The 12,535-nt window shown below is 37.9% G+C and overlaps 1 protein-coding gene across 2 annotated transcripts in view; it reads right to left on the minus strand.

Moving 5' to 3' along the window:
* Positions 1-5,146: 5,146 nt before the first annotated feature.
* The window catches only part of ctnna1 (catenin (cadherin-associated protein), alpha 1), a 54,701-nt gene continuing 47,312 nt past the window's right edge, over positions 5,147-12,535 (minus strand). For both annotated transcript variants that reach the window (XM_057849952.1, XM_057849953.1), the window contains exons 17-18: positions 10,298-10,432; positions 5,147-6,656 (exon numbers count right to left, since the gene is read on the minus strand). In XM_057849952.1, the coding sequence (XP_057705935.1) occupies positions 6,366-6,656; positions 10,298-10,432 (426 nt within the window). In that variant the 3' untranslated portion in view covers positions 5,147-6,365. The remainder of the gene's footprint in view (positions 6,657-10,297; positions 10,433-12,535) is intronic.

Genomic DNA, 12,535 nt, shown 5'->3' on the forward strand with positions numbered 1-12,535 from the left:
CCATTACGGTTCCTATTGTTACTGTCGAGATGACAGCGATGAGCTCTCACGGATTCCCGACTTACGTTCTCACTTTCATTTCACCGTATCAATCCATGGAAGAAACATTTATTCATCATGATGAAATGAAGTTATACAGCAGCCTTTAAAAGAAAAGTCACATCTGTTTTGTTTTTTCCTAGATTCTGGTAAGTTGGAGTTGTCAAATCATATTATTACCGTAAATATTGTCAGTTTATGGTAATGTTTTGAGCTATCAATATGCTATGCTTGTGCTATGTTTCACCAGTAAAATGACATTTCTGTATCTGTACACGAGCTCTGTTTTCTTGTATTCTTCTATTTATTGGTGCTAAAATTAGGGTGCGCGTTATAAATGGGTACAATAATTTTCCCTAGATTTTACAAGTAAATTTGGGGTGCGCATCATACACGGGTGCGCCTTATATTCGAGAAATACGGTACTCTGCTAACCAAAACACATTTGAAGTCATTGACATAATACAGTGGACCTCCAAACTATTTGGAAATGAAGCTCATTTAAATACACAGTAGAGTGATGAAAAAAGCCACATGTGGTTCTGGAAGCACAGCTTGCAGGCATCTATTATTATCAATGGCACTGAAAGAGTTTAGATGCAATGAATCAGTGCCTTTGAGATGCATATATTCAAACCACACTGGACATTATTATTCCGCCAAGAGAGTTATCTGCTACGTGGACACTCATAAGAACGACTTAACACATACCGTAGATGAAGCACAGGATTAGAGTTTTAAAATTATGTCCAAAGAAATGAATACAAATCAGATTCAATAGGACATTTTGGGAATCTACTCCTCCATATTAATGCAGCGTACAAGCTGAAATAGCAACCCAAGATGTACAGCGCATGTTAATTAGGTCTGCCCGAACACATTAAATCAGCCTTACGCCGATACATACTGAGTCTCTTTACAATACAAGCCCCCTAAAGATGTCGTCAGGGTCCGGATTAGTCTGAAAATCATTTTACATGAATAGCATGCTACAACAAGATCTACAAATTGTGGATTAGGGTGGTGGTGGTTAGATTATATTAACTCAGGCATGTAATCAAGCACATAGTACGAAGAATTTATATTCCACGAATCACACTACAGATATAACAGAGAACTTCACTGGGAAATCATCAGACCGACGCAGACAACCATTCAGACCTACAGGCCATTGTCGTTTTTGTTAATGGTGACAATAATATTACTTTGACGACCCTTTTTCTTACATCATCATCATTTAAAGATATCAAGCGAAACACGTGTCTTGAGCTCCTTTCAGACTTACCGTATTTTTTGGACTATAAGTCGCACCTGAGTATAAGACGCACCAGCCATTAAATGCCCAACGAAGAGGAAAAAAACATAAGTCGCACCAGAGTATAAGTCAAATTTTTGGGGGACATTTACTTGATAAAATCCAACACATAGAACAGATATGTCATCTTGAAATGCAATTTAAAATAAAAATAAAATAGAGAACAACATGCTGAATAAGTGTACAGTATGATAATGTTACATGATGCATGAACAATGAAATGCGAACGTGGCCGGTATGCTAACATAACATAGCTATCAAAAGTTATTCAGATAACTATAGAATATACAACATGCTAACAAGTTCACCAAACCATCAGTGTCACTCCAAAACACCAAAATAATAATGTGAAATGATACAATAATGTGTTAATAATTTCACACATAAATCGCTCCTGAGTATAAGTCACACCCCCAGCCAACTATGAAAAAAACTGCGACTTATAGTCCGAAAAATATGATATGTCCCGGTGAATTCCTATGTAAAGTGATGCGGGATTTACCCGGGTCATGGCTCTCAGACATGGGGAGATGTCCCTGGACCTATCCAGGTTGGACACTTTAAGAATTGTCCCGTGTTGGGGACTCGATGCTCTCTGTGCGAGGTGGATGGGGGACGGTATTTTATCATTACATTGACATTGCGTCATTTTTGGTCGCAATCGGCGAGAAAACAGACCACACATTTCCAAATATGGACGATAAACTGTCTCTTCCTCAGCTCTAAGATCCAGAAGCAATTTAATTTCTTTATGTTTCCAGTTTAATTTTGCTATTTTCAGTTTGCCATGTTAATAATCGCGATGGTTGTTTACCACTTTTCATCTTACTGTGGAGAAAAAGGGAATCATGATCAGCCAGTCATCATATTTACGTCATCAGCCTTTGCGCTGTGACCCGGAAATTAAACGGCTGCTTTCACACATGCCGCGTCCCGGGTAAGACATTATACTAGGACGCGACCTGTGGTTAATGTCCGTGTCATCTCCGTGTCAGTCGACCCGGGAAATTGCTTTCAGACATACTGGACTGTCTCAGAAAATTAGAATACACAATATTCTAATTTTTTGAGACAGTCCTGTGTATATATACAGGACTGTCTCAGGAAATTAGAATACACAATATTCTAATATCCTGACTGTCTCAGGAAATTAGAATACACAATATTCTAATATCCTGACTGTCTCAGGAAATTAGAATATTGTGTATTCTAATTTCCTGAGACAGTCCTGTATATATACACAGGACTGTCTCAAAAAATTAGAATATTGTGTATTCTAATTTTCTGAGACAGTCCAATATCCTGACTGTCTCAGGAAATTAGAATATTGTGTATTCTAATTTCCTGAGACAGTCCTGTATATATACACAGGACTGTCTCAAAAAATTAGAATATTGTGTATTCTAATTTTCTGAGACAGTCCAGTAAGGGCTGCCCCTTTAAATCCCAGGATTTAAACTGAGTACAGCGTATGTCCGAAAAGGGCTTTGAATGCCAAACATAAGACGTTTGCCAGTTTACGTCTGACGAGACAACACTGAAATGCAAATTAATTAACATCAGACATTCTCAATGTTGTACATTTTTTGCCCATTGTGTGTGAGACTGCATTTTAGCTTTTTGGTCATGTGAACACGAATTTACTAATTTAAAGTGGTACCTGAAGGATCCCACACTCATACTTATTCAAAGGTAAGGTGTAACAAGTCATTTTAAGATGTCGAAGATGTAGTAAAATTACATTCAGGAAATGACATAATAAAATGTTTTGACCATTTTTTGGTGTAAATGGAGTGAACTCAGCCAAAATATTAGCTTGTGTGCACTGCTAACTTCAGCATGTTAGCTTTCATGTAGAACTTTTTTTTTTTTTTTTTTTTTAAATCGCTCAGTATGTGCGTTAACCCATATTTGGACTGTCTGAAACATGAAGCACAGACCTCTTGCTGATTCCTGTTGGCTTAAAATGACAGGAAAAGAATTCTAAATGTGTTTTAGTTTTTAAGAAATATAAGTTTTCATCCAGAAGACATTTCTATAGGCAATGAGGATTACCACACTACCTGGTAGGAAATCCACATATGCGATACTAAAGGTTGACACTACAATTTCTAATTTTATATATATATATATATATATATAAATTATTAAGGGTGTAACGGTACATGTATTTGTATTGAGCCGTTTCGGTACGGGGTGTTCGGTTTGGAATGGAGGCGTACCGAACGAGTTTCTGACGTAATGTAACCCGTGGCTGTGAGTCGAGTTGTGTAGATTATATTTACTCCGTCTTCTCTACTATAATGACGACCAACACGGTAGGACAGTATATAACCCAGAAACGTAAACGGCGCGACAACGTGGCCGCCGCGAGAACGCAGTGAAACGCGGGCGTTAAAGTCAATCAGCCAATGCACACTAGTCGCAGTGCGGCCGCGTGTTAGACGCGTCCCAGAAGCGGCTCAACGCGACGCACGCGAAAAGAACGGCAGAGTTTACTATTTGACGCGAGACACGGCCCTCCCGCGTCAATACTACTACCGCTAGCTTGGCTCAGGCAGACCGGAAGTCGCTCGTGTAAAAGTATGGTGGATCCGGTCGATTTTCAATCTAATATGCAATCGTAAACAACTTTTTGAGTCCATCAGATCTCTTGAGTGGTAGATCGGGGCACAGTTGACTTGTCTTTGTTGATTTACTGCTGTCTTCTCTGCTATAATAATAACCAACACCGCCCCGTGTTCAATACAAAACCCTCCTACCACAACAAAACAAGTAGGAACTAATATTCACAAAGGAACTAAAGTTATACAACATAAAATATACAATATAAATGAGTAATGCATCTCATTTGTAAAATATAAACACATGAAATAAATAATAGCCTATTTAAATAAAATAAATTGTGCACAGATCCTGCTTTCACAATTAAATTGATTAATTTCTGTGTGGCGCTCTAACTTGAGAAAATCCACCAATAAAGCTTTTGAAAACCGTTCATAAGAAAAAAAGAAAAAAAAAAAAATCATTGAGACATTTCATTTGTATAATACATGTTAAAATCTTTGTCATTGGGATTGCTTTTCCCTTTAGCCCTTTCAGAAAGAAAGCTGACCGATATGCGGGGTCTGAGAGGAAAATTGTTGTTGGATTATTATCTTTAAATACCCGCTACTTTTGAGCAGAATTCTAGCTTTGTATAGGCTAATGTTCCTATTGTTGAAAGCACAAAAGTGTGAAATAAACTAGCACATTTATATTTTGCATTTTATTTTCTTACTGTACCGAAAATGAACCGAACAGTGACCTCAAAACAGAGGTACGTACCGTACCGAGATTTTTGTGTACCGTTACATCCCTAATATACAGTATATATATATACTGCATATACACATACACACACACTGTATACAGGACTGCAGTAGGACTTGAATTTTGCTTCAATATCTTTTAACATAGCAGCTTGCAAAAAAAAAAAAAAAAAAAATGTCCTGAAGCATTCAAGCGTTACCTAATTGTTGCTGAACAGCAGTCCACTAGGGATGCTGTGACCGATTATGACCAGTGATCTAATAGCATTTCCCAAGTGGACCTTTATTATTATGCAACCCAAAATCATGTGGAAGGACAATCATATGCAGCTGGAATGAAGAATGTTCCTTTCACTTGAAAAGCCAACCCTGCTTTTGTCTTCAGGAGTCATCATGAAGGATTAGTATTATCTTAAATTTCTACAACACAATTTATCAAGTAATCACAATGGTGTTTAGAATCAACAGAGAAGTAATAACATTTTGTTGAGGATGTTTTTATTCAATTGTTCGTCAAAATAGAGCAGGCACATAAATTCAATATAGTGTGTGCTTAGATTTCAGCTATAAAGAACAAAGAAGAGAAATCCACAGCAAAATTGTTTACTTGTATCTATTCCAAACTCAAATACAGCAAGACAAACCAAAGGGTAAAAACAACAACAAAAAAAACTGAGATGATTGGCTGCACATAAAAAATGTGAGTTCGCGCATACATGCCCACTCAGGATTAGTTCACTGATGCCAAACGGGCAAAATAGAATTTGAATGGGAAACTAAAGCAGAAAGATTTCACAAAGCCTCGCAACTGACGTCATCAAAAAGCTGTTTGATCAAGTGACAAATTTAAAGCTTTAACATTGTGAGTTGCTTCAGATAGTTCTGCCATCTAAAGTCTAGACAAACAAACAATATAATAGAGGAAACCTGCCCTCTTCTTTCAATGCCTTCCTCCCAGAATGAAGAGAACGTATTGATACATCAATTTGGACCCATTCTTAGCTTGTGGAGGCTGGTCTCATTGACAGAAAAGGAAGAACAGGCATACTCTTCAATGATTGTTTAGTCTACTGGGGGTTTTATAAGACTTCATCAATAAGCTTCACATGCACAGAACTGGAGTGAAGGGCCGGATTAGTAAGATTTATAGGCAATTCTAAAGCACGTCTTGGTAAGGCTGTCAAATAAAAGGATTCAATACTAAATAAAATGGAAAAGGAAACAAAGTTTCATCAAGAATGTGTGAACAGGTACAAATATAATCGCACGAACTTTGGTCTGTTACAGTTTGGGCAACGACACTTTTAAATCTCACAGTAGCCCTCCATGTGCCAGACAATTACTGATCGAGTTGAAATAAGGCAGACATCAGTTTGCATAGTTGATATTTGTGGTAAAAATTATCCTCCAACAATGAAAAACACCAACAAAACTTAGTATGGTAATACAACCTCAATAGGAATACGTAGACTTGTGGAATTATGGCATACATACATTAGAAAAATAATGACAATACAAAACAAAATGCCTGTGTCTACTTGATCCCTTACTATTTTCCACACAAGTATACAGCAGTCGTATGGAATTTAGGTGTGCAGACACACATACATTGGTGGAAAAAAAGACAAAAAAACTTAAAAGCTCTTTTTGATAAAATGCCAAGCTTGATCTCTATACATAAACAAAATAAGAGACTCAATCTAGATACTATCCATTGCTTTAAACTCACTCAGAGCCTGCACTGGGTTGACATGCTTCTTGTGAGATGATCTCTTGACCCGATTTGTTTGGCCGTCATCCTGTTTCTCTCTCTTCACCAGAGGCTTTTTCTCGGGCGCCTTCATCCTCCAAGAAATGGCAGGCATGTTGAGGGCCTCCATACCTTTGTTCTTCTGGTACTTGGTGGAAGCCACGTATGACGCCTTCACAGTGGACACCACGGTGTTCATCAGATTCTTTGCGGCCTGAATGAGGGACATGGCGCTGTCCAACTAATCACGCCCAACCAAGAGAGAGAGAGGTAAAAATGTTTAGGCACAGCAAAGTAGGAAAACAAAGGCTTCAATGTTTAGAGCCTCCAATCAACAACCTTTTCACATTTTGACATATAAACATATGCGAGCAATTGGAGAATAGAGGAAAAAGGTCAGACTAATTTAATCCCAACAATTTAAAAGCCTCGGAGACATTGGTGACACTTATGCTAAGCGTGAAAGCACTGTCTCCTTTCAGGCTTGCTGAAAAGAGAAAGGGATTCATTATTTCTTGCACAGAGGCTTGCTATTAAAATCAGGTTGACTGGCAAGTGGCTAATTAATGCTTTAGTAACCCTGTAAATGTTGCTCATCTTGAAAACTAAGGAAGCATTATCACCGTTTCCTATCATAAAAGCCATTACCAATGTTATTAGGCAATACGAAGCACGGGAAATTCAACAAAACGTCCAACTTTTCATGATATACAATAAAATTTAAAACTCTTTTTATTTCAAAATGTTGACGCACTACGCATTCGCTAACATCTTTGACATTTGGCGGATGATCTTCTAACTAAAGTCAAAGGTCTCTTCTTCTGTTAGCGTAATGTTGATCACAGACGTTTTTTTACGTTACGCCTAAATGTAGTTGAAACGGAGCAAAATAAATACAGCATAACGCATGGTTTCAGGACTCTGTACACCTCCTTTCCATGTGGTTAAAATTAAAAAGTCCAAAATTTTATTGACCCGCTAACGTAATGTAACTTATCAGATGTTCAAGTTAATTGGGCTCAGTGTCAACTCAATGTTGCTAAAGTCAGTAAAGTAATTGATGGCACTAGGCTAACTTTAATATCTGAAGGCAATTATGTAACTGCTGACTATATTTTTTAGAGGTGGTTCATAGTCAGCTGAGCCTTATAGTTATAAAATATATATATATATTTTTTTTAACATTTACATGTTATAATTATATATTCTGAAATAAATACAATTTAAATCATTTTAAATGATTTAAATTCATTTCTGCCATTGTTGCCGAGAGGAATAAAATACTAGTGGGAACATTGACCTATTTTAACACTACGCATTATATACAATTCCTGGAAAATGATGTGGTGACAGCCCCCCATATTCAAACTAAAAGCGTTACCGGAAACCACGGACTTAGGCTAAATAGGCTCTAAAAGGCTACAATACTTCTCTTTTACTAAAATATGTTATTATCAGGGGTGCACATAAGTGGTCTGCATGCGCGCATGCGTACTGGACGTAGACAAACGCGCTGGCCCTCAACGGCTTCCATACGCTTTTGCGTACCGATGCCTGACCACTGTATTTGCGGCGGACACGAGAAAAACACTTCTCAAAATGTCAAAGAGGCAGGCCCCACTGAGTAATTATTTCCGTGTTCCCCCACCCCCGTCAAAAGACAGACAGACGACAGAGACGTCAACGGAGCTACCGGAAAAAAGGACTTTTGCTGAAAAGTGGCTGCAGAAGGTAACATGGCTAGAAGCAAATGATGCTCGCACGGAAATGTGGTGCAACATTTGCCGTGAGAATCCGAATGTCATTAATAAGAGCAGCGCATTTTATGTAGGTTCAAAGAATTTTAGCCATCCAAACTTTGAAAAGCACGAAAAAAAACAGAGCATGTGGCAATTAAGCAAACTATCGATGTCAGACAGGACCCCACCCACCCTATGTACAAGTGGCGGAAAAAAGTTATTGAAGAACAGCGCCATGCACTGACAAAGGTGTTTTTGCTCGCATTTCACAAAGCTAAACATGCACGTTCAATGAGCTCTTATGAGGAGGAAGTCCCACTTTTACAAAGGCTTGGAGTTAATGTGGGAGCCGCATATGAATGCCCTTTATTTTGAATTAGTGCTTTTATGTTTATTTCTTTACATTTCACTTCAAAGTAATGGCAATTTTGTTGTGCCAGTTGATGTTAATCAAGCGTTGTTTATATAATTAATTCAAGGTAATAGGCTCTAAGTAAAGCTTGTCATAATTTTATCGCATCAGGCGGGTCGGCTCTCAAACTCAATGAGGACCAAGTCACATCTCCAGGTCCTCCTCTGAGAACCTGTGCAAAAAAAAATATGTGCACCCCTGGTTATTATAAACAAAATATTGATTTAGAAATCTATAATATTTAGTACGGTTTGACCTACAAAAGGTGCCATGTTTTATGCGCGCAATGGGGTGATGATGTAGTTTGTCACTCACTAGACAAACACTATCAGTCTATTACAATTCCTTCTACGCGGCAAAACATCCAACACATGCATACATCGGTTAAAAGCTGCGAGTACTTACTCTTCTTGAGTTTTTTTTTTTTACTTTTTCAGTGCCTCAAAGTTTTTTTTGCGTGTGCTTCCCTCTCATACTTTTAAGCATTGTGTTTTCTTGTGGTACCTTTAAAGCCTATTATTGATCTGTTAACCACACTAGTCACCTAGCCTATTTAAACCACCCTTACTTGATATTATTAATATTATTATTTAAGTGTTTTCTTCAAGCATCTTTAGTATGTTCTGTCTGTATGCATTAAAAAAAAACAAAAAAACAAGCGGAAAGCGCACGGTAGTACTTTGTGTGTCAAATTTACCTCTTGTAGACTTTTCGCCGGTGTAATACGTTTTGGCAGAACACTGGTTTTGTCGGGCTCTCGCCTCGTCTCATCCTGTCTTTCCTGTTCATTTTGCTTTTGCTGCTCGTTTTGTGAAATATCGACAGTGCTATCATGCTCATTAATGTTCCTCTTGGGTTTAAATTGAAAGGGCTGAACAGATGACATGATTATGTCGCTACAGTCATACTCTGGAAGCCCTGCAGCGTAACCATGTGACGTCACTATCTTGCAACAACAATGGCGACCTACTAGTTAAATTTTACAAATTGTATAAAAACGAAAACATCAAGAGGGGTTTCAATATCAAATTATAGTGAAGTATTTTAACTCATAATAGCGTTCATCTTTTAGGAACTCCAAGTCTTTCTATTCTTGGATCCATTGATATACTGAATTACCAGCTGTAGCTTTAAACTAGTGAGAGTTTGGGTCTTGGAAAATTACCTCATTTGACAGCAGTAGAAGTTTAATTCAGTTTAATTGGGAGGGGCTGACAGTGATCTTTCAGTCCCGGTTAAAACAGAAGAGATATCGATAGCTGTCACTGACATCGTACATAGCGGGAAGTATTGTTTGAGAGCACTATTTTCAGAAACTATCTGATGTATTGAATTCATTGCAAACCTAGTGATTTCATGTGACAGGAGCTCGAGTTACCGAACGACGCTCTATCAACTTGCTGTTTTGTTTACTTCCGCGCCCCGACGCAACACCGGCGTATGAGATGAGTGGCATTTAAAAAGCTCTTTTGCTCAATGATTTGGATCTTTTGCAGTCTTCCTCCTTCCCAGGATTCTGTCGGCTACCTTTGAGATTTCCGCACTCAATGTCTCCCTCCTCTCAGTAGTTGTCAAAACATTTCACCAACAGTTAGGCTTATTTCATATGTCATTTAACATCCTTTTTAACTGCTCCGCACCTCTTCGGTTACTTTGGCGGCTGAGCACATTGAAGAGAGTAAATTATAAATGGCTCCCTGGTGTCCATGATTAAAATGATGGTGAACTTACCCCTGAGACAACCAGCTCGCCTCCCAGATTCTGAACCTCAGCCTTGACTTTGCTGCAAATGTTGAGCTGGTGGCAATACAATGCAATACGCTGCAGGTAGGCGAGCAAGTCCTGCTTGCAGGTCGAGTCGGGGCACTGTAGAACACAAAAGACAACATGTTCACAAATGCTGCTATATTCATCTGTATAAGAATGGACAGATTTTGGTAGTATTTTAACAGCTTGTGGGTGGTTGCAATCAATCAAATTTGTCACTTCAACCATTCAGTTGCAATTCAGGCTTCTTATTTATGTTGTTCTACAGACACAGATCCCACACTACCATGATGACTTGGCAGCAGCCTGACAGGTAAGGCAGACACCTACATTGGCAACACGCTCAGAGCCAAAATGATAAACTCAAAACACCCACAGAAATTATTCATTTTGTCATAGGTGGCTTGAATAAGAGTGCACGTTTCATTATTTCAAATTATTTCGATGTAAGTGGTGTACACAAACCTTGTCTCAAATTAATAGTTGGCTCTGCTAATTGACAATTATAGAAACTATCACTTAACTTGAATAAATCAATTAAGCCATTATTGTGCTAGTATCACTTGAGGGTAATATGGAAAGTAAAACATTTTGCTGCGGTGTGCTGTCAACTCTTGAGAATTAATGTGTTTCACATGTTGTCACTGCATGTATGTGTTGATTGGGAATTAAGGCATATATTTACGTCCAAGGAAAAAAAATATACAGTACACTACAGCTGTGCACTAATTGGCTTCTTAGCTGCGTAGCAGCTTTTAGAAAACACACCTGAACGTGTCTACTTAATAAAGGAAATAATAGCCTATTAATAAGCATTAAATTAACTCTTAAGAAGTCAGCCAATTAAGCCCATCTCGCAGTGTTCATTTGCCGTTACTTTCCTGTTCGTGTCTGACTGTGTTATGCAGACAAACGAAGCAGGGTCTTCTGACTTGTGGGAATATCAATGAAAATTTGGAATGCTGTACATTGATGAATGGGAATATGATTACGCAAAACGGCCAAATATGGCCCCCGAGACCCAGGAGGCTACCTGTTTGATCCTGCCAATAGTATTTCTGCAATCTCAAAGATGAAGTGATGCAAATCTAAGTACACACAGTGTAACTGCAAATGGCTCATTAAAATCAATGATTCCTTTGATGGCTTTGCTGTCACTTGGATGACTTTAGCAAATCAAGAGCTACATACAGTATAACTAACACTCAATCAAAATAATACCCTGGTCATTTTTTTTTTTTTTTTAATAAAAGAGTCCAAAGAAATTAGGGCTGCGGCTATCGAATATTTTAGTAATTGAGTAATCGATTGAAAATTCAATTGATTAATCGAGTAATCGGATAAAACTTTTTTTTTTTTTAAGGTAAAGAGCAATTATTAATATTCATGAGAAAAAAAGACATTTAATCCAATATTGAACCATTTTCAGTCAATTAAATTTTTAAATTTTTTGGATGTACATCGTTGAAAACAGCCAAAAATTGTATCTCAGATGTGACTAGAAAGAGAAATTCACTGCTATCACTCAAAAAACTTTTAGATCTTATAAGAAAAACAACTTATTTCTTACCTACAAATGTAACCACTTGATAAGACACATCACTTGAAAGCTACGTGTTTTTCCCACGTTTCAATTGAATTTCCATTTGTGTCAACCTATTTTTAAGTTCTAGTTAAGGTTTAAGTTAGTCTAAACAGTAAGTACTGATAGGATTTTGAGTTTTTGCAGTGTTCAAAATAAATGTATGATACTTGATGTATTGGAGCACATTAGGGACCAGTGCTACTTGGTGCTTTATTCAGCAATGACTACTGAGCTAAAACTGACAGTTAGCTTTATTACGTTTTAATTTTACACCCTCATCACTCTACAGCGCAGTGTTTTTACAGATTAAATAAAGCCTGTATGTAAGACACGTTAGCCACGCATCGACAGTGGTCATAATCAATAGAAACCTAGCCCTCCGAAGGGCTAATGTTACGTGAGCGAGTGAAAGTAACGTTATATTTATTAGCGCTGAGAAGTCTACTGCTTAAAGATCGCAGCTGTTTACTAACGCTACCCTACGCGGCCGAGTCTGTCATTTCGCATCTAGTCCTAAATGCATGCGATATCTATGAGACACATCGGACACTACCTAATACCACACTAGCATCATGCGGGCGTACTTTTTAGCAACGTCGGCGTATTTTGTAGCGGCT

Source organism: Corythoichthys intestinalis, chromosome 11 (assembly GCF_030265065.1).
Source record: "Corythoichthys intestinalis isolate RoL2023-P3 chromosome 11, ASM3026506v1, whole genome shotgun sequence".
Lineage (NCBI taxonomy): Eukaryota > Metazoa > Chordata > Actinopteri > Syngnathiformes > Syngnathidae > Corythoichthys > Corythoichthys intestinalis.